Here is a 16,987-nt window from a genome sequence, read left to right as displayed (position 1 = left end):
TCACGTATATTTTGTTTATTTACTTTTATTAATATTTTATTTTATTTTATTTTTTTTTATTAAATCTCAAAACCAGCTCCCGGGTACCAACATCAACTTCGCGGTCATGGTGATCGTATCCTGTTACCTGATTTCTCCCATTTTTTTTTCTTCCCTTCCCTCAATGCAAGAGAAAATTTGTACCTTCTTAAGACCAAGTAATTCCATAAATCCTTTCTTTGTATTACCTATTAATTAATATAGTTGATATATTAATCCTATCATTTAACGTCATCTCCAACTGTAAAACTGTCTCTTAATACCTATGTTGATGCTTGCTGCTATACCTCGGCCAAAAACACAAACGCTGATTATAACTGCTGTATTTTAAAGTCTAAATGACATTTTTTCTATCGCGTCTCATCACCAAAACACTTTTTTCTTGTGATCTTGAAGTTAAAAGACAATTAACAATTTTCGGAATTATTTTTTTAACAAGTCAGTGACAAAAAAAAAAAAACTAAAAATATACACATGTAGAAAATTTAAAAAACTACAGGTGCAATTTTTTAAAATATTTTTTTTTTTAATTTGTTGCTTTTAAAAAAATCCAAAAATTACAAGACGTTTAACTTCAGTATCATTTCATTTTTCATAATCATCAAATTATTATACAAAATATAAACTTATGACTTTGTTTAAAATTTATTTATTTTTTAATTTATTCTTCTATTTCATTCACGACTGCCATACCCTTTACTATTTTTATTTTTCGACAAACAAAATTATTTTTTTAATAAAATATTATTTGTTCTTTTTTTATTTAATAATAAATTACGATGTATGGCAGCATCTTTCAGACATGTAGTTTATAAAGTATTTAAGTATTTTTTTTCTGCATTTTGAAATTAATTTTAAAAAAATAAATAAATAAATAAGTAAAAGAAATAATAATAATTAGAATAATGAAAATTTTTTAATTAACTAAATTTATGAGACGCGAATTTTTAATACTCTTATCATTCTTTGTCTTTTTTCCTATCATTTTAGTCATCTAAAAAATAATTATCTTATCATTCTTTTTTTTTTTTTTTTTTACTACAAATTAAAATACATACAAGAACAAGAACGTGCCCATGTAAAAAAAATTCGTTCCAAAAATGTTTCTCACAGTGAACTTTAAAAAATGAGACAATTTTGAACCTTTTGAACATTTGTAGAATTTTAAAATAATTAGAAGTGTCAAAAATTTTCAACTACTGTAGACTTTTTATGCGGGTTTTTTTTTTTTTTTTTTTTAATTTCTTAAGCAAAATTGATAATTTTATGAGTTCATAATTAATTTCAGTCACTCATTTTTTTGGACGATGTTTCAAACAAACAAAAAGTGAAAAAATTGAGCTTCTCAAAAAGTTCTAATGAAAGTCAAAAAATTTTCATAAATATTTTTTCAATTCATTTTTATTTTTTGACTCATACCTGAATAATTCTGGTAAGATTAAAAAATGTTCATAATTTCTAATTAACTTCTTTTTTTTGAAATTTTTTAAACAAAATTGATTTGAATTGATAATTTTACGAGTTCATTATTAGTTCCAATCACTCATTTTTTCGGACTATTTTTTAACAAATTAAAAAGTGAAAAAAAAACTGACCTTCCAAAAAGTTCTAAAGAAAGTCAAAAAAATTTCTCAAATATTTTTATTTTTTTGATTCACACCTGAGTAATTCTAGTAAGAGTCGAAACAAATAAAAACGGGTGCAGGAAAAACCTTCACCAGTTTAAAATTGTTCACTTTCAAATTTTTTCAAAGTTCCAAAAATGTTCAACAAAGTTCAGTCTCAATTTTTGAAGTTCACTATCATGACGTTTTTGGAACAAATTTTTTTTACGCGGGTAAATTTAAAAAATATTAACTAACTTTTCACGGAATGGTTCTTCTAACCTGGCCCGCGGTGAACAAAAGCACACGGGGTAACCCATCTACATACATATGTATATATATTTTATAAATATATATACATATATTATACGACAGGCTGTGATGATGTATAAAATCGCATGTGATATGATTTAAAAATTTTGAATGAACCAGTATACATTAATTAACTTATATATATTTATATAAATATAATAATTTTCTTATTAGTTTTATTAAGGAAATTTTTTATTTTTTATTTTTTTATATTCTTCAGTGTACATGCAGTTTTCGGCTAATGTACAATGTAATTAATTATGGATGGTAACGATTCATTAATTAATTAAAGTTTGATAAATTAAATTTGAAAAAACATTAAATTGAATGTAAGTAATAAAAATTTAATCAATTTGTTGGAAATGAAATGAATCGTTAACCATCCGAGTACGCGATAACATAATCACTTATATAAGAAACATTACTCTTTTATTATCTTTCTAATCATATACTAAAAAAATAAATATATACATAATTAAAAAAAAAAAATACGCCATCAGCTTGGCTTATACCATAATGTTTTCATTATTTATTCTGTTTTTGTGTTAATGCATTCGCAAGATTGAAGTAAATTGTCGTAAAGTATAAGTATATTCAAGTAATAGTAGATTTGGTTGATTTATTTATCTCTCGTATCAATTTATTTTATTTAATCATTATAATTATGGTTAATATCATTATTTTTATTTATATTATTTATTATTTATTATAAACTATCATAGTTTATTTGATAATGAAGGAAAAATTTTGAGAGAAAGTATATGAAGACGATGAGTCTTGATATTTTACTTCATGTTGAATTAATATATATGTAGATTAGGGTGCTCCGTTTGAAACGAAGATTTTTTTTTTTTCGTTCCCCATCGAAAATCTTGTTCTACATGTAAAAATAAAAATTCAGTAAAATTTTGAGCTCTTAATAACAAATTTAAGAACTGGAACAACGTCGTTGAAGTTTTCCCATGCTAAAAGCATGTAAATTTTGATTCTTTTCTTTTTATCGAATAAAACTCAGCCCCATATTCACGTATCTTATCGGTTCAAAGTTTTCTTGGAAGAGAATTGTATGCTCTCTGAAAAAGCCTGTATGTGCTTAGCAGTACCTTCAACTACAGCCCTCATGGAAGCCTTGAAAGTCTAATTTCCTACGAAATTAGTGGTTTTTTGTTGTTAACTTGTAAACGGTTGACTTTTGGGAAAAAAAGTACATGATGTTTTTTGTAGGAAATTCAGTCTTCTACAAAAAAGTTCTCATAAGTCAAATCTCTAAAATCAATATTTAAAAAGATATATGAACTTTAACTAAGTAAAATTCGAAATTTTAGCTAAATGTCAGTGTTCAATACTATACAATATATTCAGTTATTAACTTACGGTAAGTATCAATTAATATATATTTATATAAAATATAAAATGCCCGTAATTATTCATCGAAATTGTTCTTAAGTACTAACCTCATTTGTAATTCTTTTGAAATATTGAATGATTAAAACACAGGATTGAAGAATCTCGTTCGAATTTTCGATGTCCTCGGGACCTAACAGATGGATTATGTTAAAAAAAACATGGTTTATGTAATGGTTTTGAATTATAAAACCGTTAATCTTGACATTTAGCTAAAATTTCGAATTTTACTTAGTTAAAGTTCACATATCTTTTCAAATATTGATTTCAGAGATTTGACTTTGAAGAACTTTTTTGTAGAAGACTAAATTTCCTACAAAAAATGTCATGTACTTTTTTTCCCAAAAGTCAACCGTTTACAAGTTAACAACAAAAAACCACTAATTTCGTAGGAAATTAGACTTTCAAGGCTTCCACGAGGGCTGTAGTTGGAGGTACTGCTAAGCACATACAGGCTTTTTCAAAGAGCATACAATTCTCTTCCAAGAAAACTTTGAACCGATAAGATAAGTGAATATGGGGCTGAGTTTTATTCGATAAAATGAAAAAAATCAAAATTTACATGCTTTTAGCATGGGAAAACTTCAACGACGTTGTTCCAGTTCTTAAAATTGTTATTAAGAGCTCGAAATTTCACTGAATTTTTATTTTTACATGTAGAACAAGATTTTCGATGGGGAACGAAAAAAAAAAAATCTTCGTTTCAAACGGAGCACCCTAATGTAGATACATATTAGTGATGCGAAATTACTGTAAATTTTTATGTTCAGTCAAATCACGAGAAACTGTCAATTGACGTCAAAAATTTTTCGGTCAATTTTTTGGGCAAAATCAAATTGACGCGGGAATCGCGATTAAATTCAAAAAATGACCATTAGTTAATTTTCCGCTGGTCAATTGACATAAAAAATGATTCAGTCAATTTTTTAAAAAATAATTCTCTGGACTCAACATAACATCCGATTTGTTCGTTCAAGAAAATTCGTTAATATTTTTGGCAAAATCGTTGGTGCGGGAGTTGCGATTAAATTCAAATATTGACCGTTGGTTAATTTTCTGCTGGTCAATTGACTTCAAAAATGATTCGGTCAATTTTTTATAAAATAATTCCCTGGGAAATATTAAATGTATAAGTACTTGTAATTGTAAGTAAACTGCAAGTCGTTTCACTCAACATGACGTCCAATTTTTTCATTCAAAAAATTCAAAAAATTTTTCCTCGCTTCTATTTAGCGAAATAATAATCAAAATTGTACAGTCAATTTTTTTAAAAATAGTTTTCTGGTCAAAATTAAGTTGGCGCGGGAATCGCGATTAAATTAAAAAATTGACGACAATTTCTCTGCTTCACATCACTAATATTCATGAATATTTAAAAAAAAAATTTTTTTTAACTTATGATAATTTAAGGTGAAAGTAAACGTCAAGATTTATCGTAGAGACAAGAATGTTACGATGTAAATTGATGCCATGAAGCATGCAAAATCTATTGAAATACTTGATCGAGTCCCATTTGAGAATTTAACAGAACTTAAAAATAGATTAATAATAAAATTAAATTTAAACTGTCTACTAATTATCTGAGTGCGTTTAAAAATTAGAAAACTCATATATATAGATTATAATTGGTTTTAATTAATTAATTAATTAATTAAATTATTTATTATAGTTTAATTTGATTGTTTTATATCGTAGATTTATAGTGGTAGTATTTTTCAAATTTGCTGATTATTTATTTTTTAATTTTCATTCATTTCTTTTTTTAAATTGAAAAAAAATGTACAAAGTATTTAAAATTACTCATATTCATTCATTCTTGAGAATAGAAAAAAAAAATTCAGTCAATAATTTTGATCATTTTATTATTTATTATTATTATTTTTTTAATTTATTTATTTATGGAGGTTGTAGAAAAAAACGCGTTGCTTCCATTCGTCTTTAGGTTTTTTTTTTAATTGAACTTTGCTCTACTATCAATTGAAGATTAAATTTTACTACCGTACTTGTATAGTGAAGACGCGAATTGAAGTAACGCATATATATTTTTTTAATGTGTAGAGAAATAAAAAAAATTTAAGATATTTAAGGAAAAAAAATGTTAATTTAAATACCAATTGTTTTGCATAGATGTTTTTTTTTTATTCCTCAGCAACAGGAGCAGGATCCTACTAATCTTTATATTGCGAATTTGCCACTAAACTTCAAAGAAAATGATGTCGAAGGCTTACTTGCACAACATGGTCAAGTTATATCTACACGGATATTACGTGATACACTTGGACAAAGTAAAGGCGTCGGTTTTGCTCGGTAATTTTTGTCTATTTATTTATTTATTTATTCAATAAAATTTATTAAATATTAATGTAATTTTATTTTATTTTATTTAGGATGGAATCAAAAGAAAAATGTGAACAAATAATTCAAATGTTTAATGGCAAAGCTCTACAGGGTGCAAAAGATCCACTTTTAGTTAAATTTGCAGACGGTGGTAATAAAAAGAAACCATACAAAAGTTCAATATGGCGAGAAACTGGCGATGTAAATAAATATTCAAGTTTTTTTGTAATTTTATTTATGATATTGAAGTCAGCAGACATCTAATAATTTTTGGATTTTTTTAAAAATGATAAATTATACAAAAAAAATATTTCAAAAATTGCGCCTGTAGATTTTTCAGTCTACAAGCGCATTAGGGTGGTCGTGAAAAATTAAATTTTCTCAGGCGCCCCATAAAAAACTTATTTTTAGTAAAAAAAATACGTGGGGAATTTGGTTTTTTCTTTTTCAGTAAAAAAAACACGTGCCGCAGGACAATCAAAGTTCATTTTTCGACACACTCGCGGTTTTTTTTAAATATCTCATGAAATATGCAGATTAAAGGAAAAAATCATAGGAACATTTTTGTAGGAAATTAAATTCTTGACAAAAAAGGTCCTATTCATTTTTTTTATAAAATGTGTATTTATGAAAATATTTAAAAAAAACTTTTTTTAGATCTAATGAATTGAGCGTTTTAAGGATTACAAATTTTGAAAATAACATTTTTCTAAGTATATAGAAACTACGACAAGCATTAATGATTGATATGTTACGAGTTACGAAGTTGTCTATATTTAAGAAAAAACGTTATTTTTGACATTCGTTATCCTTAAAATGCTCAATTGATAAGATCTAAAACAGTTTTTTAAAAATATCTTCATAAATACACATTTTTAAAAAAAAATGAACATGACCTTTTTTGTCAATAATTTAATTTCCTACAAAATTGTTCTCGTGATTTTTTCCTTTAATCTGCATATTTCATGAGATATTTAAAAAAAAACGCGATTGTATCGAACAATGAACTTTGATCGTCCTAAAGCACGTATTCTTTTTACTTAAAACGAAAAAAACCAAATTGCCCACGTATTTTTCACTACAAAGAAGCTTTTTATGGGGCGCCTGAGAAAATTTAATTTTTAACGACCACCCTAATGCGCATATTTTTTTTTTTTGTAAATTTGTTGAAAAAAAATCAAAAAATTGTTAATTGTCTACTAACTTCTGGATCGTTTTTTTTTTATACTTTCGATTAATTATAATTAATGAATTTATTCATTTATCTTTAGAATATCACATTAAATTATGACACGAGTGGAGTAGGTCAGAACGGAGTACCAACAGCACACATGCTTCCAGCAGCAACTCTTGCTCAGTACAGTCGTCATTATGGTCAAGCAGTGCCTGGTTATACTGTCCCAGGAACACCGTGGGTTACTCCTTACGTCTTGCAAACCGGACCTCCACATATGCAACAGGTTGACGTGAGTCCTGAGCTACACGAGGCTCTAGATCAGTTACTAACGATAAAAACTCTAACATTGAATTTAATTATTAATTATTGTTATTTTTCATATTTTAGATGATGCCTTCAGCCGATCCCAGCAATCCACAGTACAGCATGATTCCTCAATTAACTACTCAAATGTCGACACTTCATCTCGGGACTGGTTCTGTATGTAATTTTGTTTATTAAAAAATAGTAAAACTTCTTGTAGAAATTACTCAGATTATGTTAAATAATTCACAGACGTTTTTTTTGTCTTGGACTTTGATCAACAAAAAATGATGACGATAATTTAAAAGAATTTTTTTAACTGATTTTATCACATATGTCCATTGCAATGATGATAATTGACTAGGGTTTTGAGTATTTTTTTAATAGTTTTAAAATTGTCTGATATTTAGATATGTACTCCAGTGTAATTTTTACATCGAGTTTTATAAATGTTAATTTTATTATAAGGTAAAAGACCCAGTACCGAATCAATCGATGTGTTTTTATATCTGTGTTGAGTAAAATTAATTAAATATAGATATATAAATATATGAGTGATCGAATACTACTTGTAACTTATATGGATTTTTTTTCTAAGGTACGAGATCTAGAACCTGGTCAAGGAACTAGTACCTGATCACTCATAGATTTATGTATTTATATTTAGTAAAATTTAATGAATATAGATATACAAATATATGAGTAATCGGGTACTAATTCTCTGATCGGGTACTAGGTATTTTACCTTAGATTGAAAAACAAAATTACTTCCAAGTTAAAAGACCTAGTACCCGATCCAGAAATTAGTACCCGATTACTTCATGCATTTGTATTTCTATATATACTAAATTTTTACTAAATATAGATATATAAATACATGAAGTGATGAGGTACTAACTTCTTGATCGGATACGTTCCCTGATTAGGTACTAGTTCCCTGATTAAGGACCAATTCCCTGATTCGGTACTAGTTCACTGATTAGGTACTAGTTCACTGATTAGGTACTAGTTCACTGATTAGGTACTAGTTTACTGATTAGGTACTAGTTCACTGATTAGGTACTAGTGCCCTAATTAGGTACTAGATCCCAGGTCAGATACTAGGTCCCTGATTAAGTACCAAGTCCCTGATTAGGTACTAGGTCCCTGATTAAGTACCAAGTCTCTGATTAGGTACCAGGTCCCTGATTAAGTACCAAGTCTCTGATTGGGTACTAGATCCCTGATTAAGTACCAAGTCCCTGATTAGGTACTAGGTCCCTGATTAAGTACCAAGTCTCTGATTAGGTACTAGGTCCCTGATTAAGTACCAAGTCTCTGATTGGGTACTAGATCCCTGATTAAGTACCAATGATATGTATACAAATACATGGATTGATCGGGTAATAGTTCCCTGATCTAGTATCAAGTCTTTTATCTTACAATTATTTATCTAACATTATTGATATTATAATAATTACTTTTTTTTTTTATTACAGTACATCGCGGCAAGTCCGCATCCGTATCCTTACTCTTATCCTCCCAGCATTATCCACACCATGCCTTTGGGTGAATCCGAACAAACGAGCAACGCAGCGTCACCAGATGAATCTTATCAACAGTACCAAGCTCAGCAGCCCAAGTAGGCAACAGTATATAGGTTAGATCGGATATAGTTTCTTAGATAAAAAAGGAAAAGAAAAAAAAAATAAATCGAACGAAAATATTTTTCCAGTCAATAAGTTTTCCTAGCCATGTAATTAGTTGATATTCGTATGGAGATAATTAGAATTCTTAGTATTATTTTTCAAATTTTTTAGTTATTATTTTATTATTATTTTTTTGTTTTAGGTACGAATATTCCGAAGGTTACATAAGTTAGGGCAGCGTAAGAACAGTGTAAAAAGAAAGTGGGAGAGTAAATTTAAAAAATATTAAGGAAAAGGAAGATTATATAGAGAGAGGAATAACGAGGCGATGTAAAGCATTAAATTTGTAAGCATACAGGTTTAATAATTTAAAAATTTTATTATTGAAATTACGTATGAAAATATTCATCACTGAGTTTGAAAAAAAAAAATTTATTAAATAAATAAAAATGAATTGATTTGATTGACATTTAGTATAATAAAAAAAAAGTTCTTTTTTTTTTGTTATATTAAAAATTCTTCCTCATGATTTTAAAAAATGACGTTTAATAAAATGGAGGAGCAGGGTGTGACTGTAGGACTGCATAAAAAAAATAAATGGACAAAAAAGATGAACAAAAAAAAATAATTATTAAAATTAATTGACTTGCCAGCCATCTTTTATACATTTTATTCAAAATAAAATAAAAAAAAAAACGAGATTTAAGATAGGGTGAAAGTAGTTGATATTTTGCAACAAGTAGATAAATGATAATAAGAAGAAACAAAAAAAAAAATAAATAAATGTTTGACGATATAAATTATAATGGTGCGATTGTGTCATCATTTGTAATTACTATTCGTGCATAGTAACAGAAAATAACTAACTAAATAAATAAATAAATTTTCAAAAATTAAAACACTCGGAGGTTTTTATCTCCAATGGGCCAATTGTATTTTTTTTTATTTATATAAAATGATTTATAAAAATCGGCCATAGGGTGATGATAGGCTTCCAGGTTTAATTAATATATTTAAAAAGTTGACTATGAAGTCAAAAAGATCATGCGAGAGGTGCCGAAGCTTAACTGCTTGAAAGTGTGAATAAATATTTTATTTATAAAAAAATAAAAGAAATTTTTAAAGGTAAAAATAAAATATAAATTAACACGAGCTAGAAAAGAGTGAAAGTGAGAATACGAGAGAGAGAACGCACGAGTGAAAGAACAAAAGAGAGACTGAACCTGACAAAGTGTGAAAGAAAGAAATTTTTAAAATAAAAAAAACAAATTTTTTTAATGAAATAAAAATTAATTCTGTAAAACTTATAAAAAAAATTAAAAAATTTTAAAAAAATGTAAAAAGAAAATGTAAAAAAAAAATAACTGACGCTGCTCAGAAGTTATTACAAAGATGAACTCTTCCCAAGACATTTTATGTAGCGTAGGGGCAACGACCAACTCATTTCTTGACGTTTTATTGTCTGTTGAATTGTCATTGCCTCGAGTCGTTGTATTATGATTATTAATAATAGTCCATTGAGGGGAGAAAGAAAGGGGTAGTTAGACACTTCCGAACGTTAAGTGGATAATGATAATATACTTGACATGTTTTCTACACTTTATCAAATCATTGTATAAAAAAAAAAATATTCACACGATGCACGCAATAACACAACTTTTTTTTCATTTCATGTTCAGACATTCCATGCTGAGCACGTCTTTTTTTTTTTATTAATTAATTTTCATTTTGCCTTAAAGTCAATTTTTTTTTTTTACGGTTTATTGAGAAAAAAATTCAAAGGAATGAGTAAGAGGAAGAGAAGTGAAACAAAAGTTTATGAATTTTTTAGTTGAAACAGAAAAAAATTTTTACAATTAAAAGTTAATTTTTTTTTTTCATGTACAGATAACACAATTTTTTTGTTTAGAATCGTGCCTTTCCAGAACAAAAATCCGCTTAGACAAATGAGACAAGGGTGGGGGGATTTTTATTATTAAAATGAAAAAAAGCTGAGAGTAAATAAATAAAAATAAAAAAAGTGAAGAAAAAATTAATAAAAGAAGAACCATATTAAAATAATATATTTTTAGTGTCGTTGAAATCATAAAAAAAAGATATTAAATAAGAAATAACTCGAGCAAATTTTTCAAATTTTCACTAGTTGCTACGAGGTTTATTATTTTTTATTATGACTTTTTTATTGTCATTTATTACTAATATACAAAGAAAAATAAATAAATAAGAAAAGAAAAAAAAACATTTATTTCTTCATGTTAAACTAAAAAAAAGACGTAGATTTTGTACGTATAGACTTTTTGTCACACGATCGTTGGAAAGGAATATAAATAAACGCGTTAAAAAAAATAAATATTGTAGAGTGATTAGAGGCGATGCAAGAGCGTGAATAAATAAATGAACAAAATGAATCATAATAAAAAAGGAATAGTCTGGAAAGAAATAAAATAGATGATAAAAGTTTTTTTTATTGTGCGAGTGTGTGTGCGTGTGATTATTTGAGGCGCTTTGTAGAGAGTTAATTTATTTATTACGATTTTACTTGAGTTTGCGTAATTGAAAAAAAAAATAATTATTTTCTAATACACTTGAAATTTTGAACCTGTCCTTCTTCCTCTAACTTCTTCGTTCTTTATCTCTAGTTTTCAACTATCGAGTTGTATCTAATGAAGTCAAAAATTGGAAGACATGTGGAAAGAAAACCTTGTAAATTAGTGTGATATAAAGTTTTCTTAATAATTGTCGAAGGAAACATATTGATGGTAAAGATTTTAAATAAATAAATACACTGAAAAAAATTTACGGAGTGAACGCGGGTTAAATCCGGAGTAAATGCGGAGCGGATGACTGCGTATTTATTTAATTCCCTTGGAGTAAAATTCACTCCGAAGAAGAGTTTATTTTACTATTGACACTCTAGTTACAAGTAAAATTCACTTTGAAAGGGAGTTTATTTTAATATTTAAACTCCGTTTCGCAGTGAAATTCTCTTCGAAGGGGAATTTATTTTGATTTTAAACTCCAGTACGTAGTAAAATTCACTTAGAAGGGGAGTTTATTTCAATATTGATACTCCGGTTCAAAGTAGAATTCACTCCAAAGAAGAGTTTATTTCAATATTGAAACTCTGGTTCCAAGAAAAATTTATTCCGAAGGGAAGTCAATTTTACTATTGAAACTCCGGTTCACAGTAAAATTCACTTCAAAGAGAAATTAGTTTTGATATTCAAATTCCGGCTCGGAGTAAAATTCACTACGAAAGGGAGTTTATTTTAGTATTGAAACTCCGGTTCCAAGAAAAATTTACTCCAAAAGGGAGTCGATTTTACTATTGAAACTCCGGTTCAGAGTAAAATTCACTGCGAAGGGGAGTAAATTTAAATATTGAAACTCCGGTTCGGGATGAAATTCACTGCGAAATGGAGTTTATTTTAATATTGAAACTCCGTTTCCAAGTTAAATTCACTTCAAAGAGAATTTAGTTTTGATATTCAAACTCCGACTGGGAGTAAAATTCACTACGAAAGAAAGTTTATTTTACTATTGAAACTCTGGTTCCAAGAAAAATTTACTCCAAAGGGGAGTCAATTTTACTATTGAAACTCCGGTTCAGTAGAAAATTCACTCCGAAGGGAAATTTACTTAAATCTTTAAGTTCCGGTGCAGAATTCAATAAACTCCTTTTCGGAGTTTATTTTATTATCGAAAGTCCGAATCGGAGTGAATGCGGATTTTAATAAAATCCAGATCATTCCGCTAAAGAAACAAACTCCGTGTTTTCTCCGCATGCGGAGTGATTTTTTCTAAAACTCCAGACCTCCAAGTGAATTCGAATTGCATTAAAATCCGAATTTACTCCCGATTTTCTACAGTGCAAAAATGAAAAAAAAATGCAAAGCTTTCTACCAAATATAAGACGAATTTTCGATGCTCGGTGACTCGACCAGTGTGATCATGTATACACGCAGCACACACACTTTTCCCTTGCACACAAGAGCGAACTCATAGATAGGTAGATTCTTAAAAATACTAACTTCGATAATTAAATAAACCAATAAAAAAAACTAAAGTAAATGACAGAAAATTTTAGCTGTCAAAATTAAAATCCCAAAAAAAATCGTAAATTAATAATTAACGATTTGTTCAATGAAAAGCGTCATCTAAATGTATGAAAGATTTTTACACTGTTAAAACTTGAAGTAAATAATATATTTAGTTTATTTTGGTACATCACAATTTGATTGACGTAAGAATGAATACTGTCTGTGTTAATTTACTGATGATTGATCATTTTTTTTGAGAGTTTGTGTGCATGCGTAGAAAGCTCGACTGAAAATTATGTGCGATAATATAAAAAAAAGTGGAAAAAAAAAAAAAAAAAAAAAAAAAAATATGAAAATTAAAAAAAAGTCAAACTATTTTTTAAGATACTAATTATTATACTCGATTCGAGTTTGTGCTAAAAGAAGATAAGAGAAACGAAAGAGGAGTCAATGATTTATGAATAAAACAGTAGGAATTTAAAAAAAGAAATAATTTTTTGAGGGATAACATGAAAGAATTAATTGATAAGCATAAATAATAGTAATTATTATTAAATGATGATAATTATAAATCAACTTTATACTTCGTACATCAGTTCTCAGACTGAAAAATCGAGAACTACATCAGGTAGCTCTAGAAAAAAAAATGATAATGATAAGGGCAAAGATACCATGTGATGAGTAGTAAATTTTTTCAATAATTTTACTGAGGAACTTTGATATAAATAAATAAACGCGACTAGACCAAACACGTCGGAGAATAAGAAAGACTTCGGCTGGCTTAAAAAACTAACGATGAACAAAATGAGGAAGAAATAAAGTGATAATGGGGGTGGAGTGAAGAGATGATTTTATTGTATAGGAGAAAAATTGTCACGAAAAATATTGATCGTAGAGACGTTTATCTACGGATTTAGAATAGACATTAAATATTAAAAAAAAAAACCAACTGTGGGTTTTATAGAAATAAAATTTAAAAAAATGCCTAGTGATTAAGATAAATTTTAAGTAGATAGTAATTAGATGATAGTTAGGATATAAATGCCTCCTCTTTATTCCTTCTTACTGTAGATTATAAATGATAATTCTCAGATGTCTCTCCCTCACGATATTTTGCTGGAAACTTATTAGAGACGAGAGTTTTAAATAAAATTAAATATTAATTATATGAATGTGACATTAACACAGAGACAGATAATTTAAGTTTATAAAATAAGTTGACAATGAATTTTAAAAACACGACCGTTTAGTCTACGCACTTTGTACCCGTTAAGACTGACTGGCTACATATATATATATTTATATATATATGAATGATTAATATATATTAATTATTCTACATCATTAATTCAAACTGTAATATAATAATTGCGAGTAAAGAATTGTTAAAAAAAATAAAACAAAAATCTATAATTTAGCAAGAATATTTTTGCTTGCTGCTTAACTGCGGGTCAAGTGCTTGGGCAATTCGGGTACTGTATGTATGAGTGTTTATATTTAAATAATGAAATAAAATAACGAAGAAGAAGAAGAAAGAGAAGAAGAAGAAGTAGATAAAATGTCTCGATGCCGAACTCACGCTTCAGCTTTTTTTTAGCGGAATAAAAAAGCTTAAGAATGTTTATTGTAATGAGAGTGAATGTTAATTATGAATTAAAACATATGTACACATACACAAAACACAATTGTAAACATTGACACTGAACAAATTACACAATTATAGATTATAGATTTAAATATAAAACCCATTTTGTAGTTCTTAGAGTCCGTTGTGACGTAGTCCTTAGGCTAAGACATAAGTTAATGATAAATTTAATAAGGAATTAAGTTAATTAAGATGTCTAAGTTAAGTGGGTGTGAGTGATTTATGTGCGTGTGATATTTGTGTTGGAAAAAAGAGGGAGAGAAGGAGGCCAATTTAAATTACGGCTTAAGATTTATTATAGATCAGTTTAAATGATTGGGAGAATATTAAGATTCTCTATGTAGGATTTAAGTTTCTGTTTTATAATTTTTTTTTTCTTATTGATTATTAATTTTTTATTTTATTTGTTGGAGGGAAAACGAGGAATGGCTCTATAAGAGACTCTTTGTACAGTCCTTTTGCGTAATTAATTGTTTACATTATTTTTAAAAAATGTGTGTAAGTGTGAAAGATTAATAGAGAGAGTTAATTATATTATTATTTCAACTAAAGTGTGATGAAATAAGAATGTGTGTGAATGTTTTTAAAAAATATAGAATTGTAGTAATGCAAAAAGAAAAAAAAAAAAAAAAAAAAAAAAAAGAGAAGGAAAATGAAAAATAAGGAGCGTTTTATTTTGTGAATTTTATACGATAATTACGTTCCCATTTTCTTTTCTTATTTAATATTTTTAGTTTTAAGTAAAACAAATTTTTCCCATACTGCGTTCTTGCATTTTTTTCTGTAATTTTTTTTTTTTATTTAAATTTAAAGAAATAAAATTTGTTTTTTTTAGTTTTGTCTGAGGAAAAAAATTTTATTAAGGGGGAAAGTTGGTCTGAGACAAAAAAAAGAGGATGTTTTTGTGACTTTTTTTCAGAGTACCTTCGTTATTAAAATTTGTGACATCATTAAGCATCATTCCAAGAATGTTCTCCTAAATTTTCATAAAAAAATATTAAAAAATGAGCCAGTGGTAGTGGGTAGAGACGAGTCACAAAAAAAAATCTCCATGCCGTAGGCAGGATAACTCATGACTGCCTCATCTGAAATCAAAAAACCAAAAAGATTTCTTTAGTACATAAGTTTATCTTGGCTTTGAACGAAAGAATAAACAAAATATTCATTTTTGAATTTTTGGTAAAGGTGCAATCAAAAAACTCTGATTTTTACCAAAAATTGCTCCTTTTGTTTAATTAAAAAATAAGTAGTTATTGAAAAAAAAAAATCCTTCGTTCAAATCTAAGATAAACTTATGTACTAAAGAAATCTTTTTGGTTTTTTGATTTCAGATGAGACACTCATGAGTTATCCTGCCTACGGCATGAAGATTTTTTTTTAAGTGACTCGTCTCTCCCCACTACCACCGGCTTATTTTTCAATATTTTTTTATGAAAATTTAGCAGAACTTTATTGGAATGTTGCTTAATACTGTCACAAATTTTTAAAATTTTAATAACGAAGGTACTCTGAAAAAAAAAATTTCAAAAATATCCTCTTTTTTTTAATGATTTTGAAGTTAGAAGACAATTCTCAATTTTTGGATTATTTTTTTCAACAATTAAATTTAAAAAAAAAGAAAAGTAAAAATATACACATGTAGAAAATTTAAAAAACTATAGGTGCAATTTTTTGAAATATTTTTTTTTTTATAATTTATCGTTTAAAAAAAAATCCAAAAATTATTAGACGTCGGCTAACTTCAGTATCATTTTTTTATGATCCAGAAGTTTACAGACAATCGGAAATTTTCGGATTTTTTTTTACTTGATAATTACAAAAAAAAAACAAAAACTAAAAATATGCACATGTAGAAAATTTAAAAAACTGTAGGTGCAATTTTTTGAAATATTTTTTTTTTTAATAATTTATTGTTTAAAAAAAATCCAAAAATTATCAGATGTCGGCCAACTTCCTTTTCATCTTTTTTTTGTATCTCAGACCCCCTTTCCCCCTTAAATATTAAGTAAAAAAAAAAATTATTGAAATGATGAATGTCTGAATGGAGTGAAAGAAAGTAGATAAATTAAGACAAGTGTGTCATAGTTAATAATTAGAAAATCTTTAGAGGTCGATAGGTGCTGTAATTGATGACGAAAAAACTGATGAAGAAAAAAAAAACAAAAAAAAATAAAAATGTAATTTATAAAAATTTTATGATGAAAAAAGTGTTTTATGCAATTATCGTAATTAGAGTCTTCATAAGAAAGAAAAGGGTATGAGCCACTAAAAAAGTGCCCTTATTTTATTTTGGGTCATTAGAAAAAAAGCTAGTCTTTGTGTGAGATAATTTTTTTTTGACGTTGATAAGAGTGTGAGAGAGTAAAAAAAACGAGAGCGATATCATAAGGATTTTTTTTTTTGATAGATAGTTTTCATCATTTTTTTAAAAGTAAGAGTAATTAAAATAATGCCAAGAGAAAAAAAAATTAAACTTACAGAAGTCTTTTCTTTTATCC

At 27.2% G+C, this 16,987-nt stretch overlaps 1 protein-coding gene across 11 annotated transcripts in view; it reads left to right on the top strand.

The window, feature by feature from the left end:
- LOC130665226 (protein alan shepard) overlaps positions 1-16,963 on the top strand; it is a 31,316-nt gene extending 14,353 nt beyond the window's left edge. For 7 of the 11 annotated variants that reach the window (XM_057465537.1, XM_057465544.1, XM_057465540.1 and 4 more), the window contains exons 7-12: positions 5,509-5,666; positions 5,747-5,897; positions 6,968-7,162; positions 7,261-7,353; positions 8,655-8,797; positions 9,007-16,963. In XM_057465537.1, coding sequence (XP_057321520.1) covers positions 5,509-5,666; positions 5,747-5,897; positions 6,968-7,162; positions 7,261-7,353; positions 8,655-8,797; positions 9,007-9,037 — 771 coding nt within the window. In that variant the 3' untranslated portion in view covers positions 9,038-16,963. Of the gene's footprint in view, positions 1-2,516; positions 2,538-5,508; positions 5,667-5,746; positions 5,898-6,967; positions 7,163-7,260; positions 7,354-8,654; positions 8,816-9,006 lie in introns of all 11 variants that reach the window. The other 4 variants (XM_057465542.1, XM_057465541.1, XM_057465536.1 and 1 more) reach the window with 3 other exon arrangements.
- Positions 16,964-16,987: the final 24 nt, after the last annotated feature.

Source organism: Microplitis mediator, chromosome 3 (genome assembly GCF_029852145.1).
Source record: "Microplitis mediator isolate UGA2020A chromosome 3, iyMicMedi2.1, whole genome shotgun sequence".
Classification (NCBI taxonomy): Eukaryota; Metazoa; Arthropoda; class Insecta; order Hymenoptera; family Braconidae; genus Microplitis; species Microplitis mediator.
This window is presented reverse-complemented; position numbering and strand designations above follow the sequence as displayed.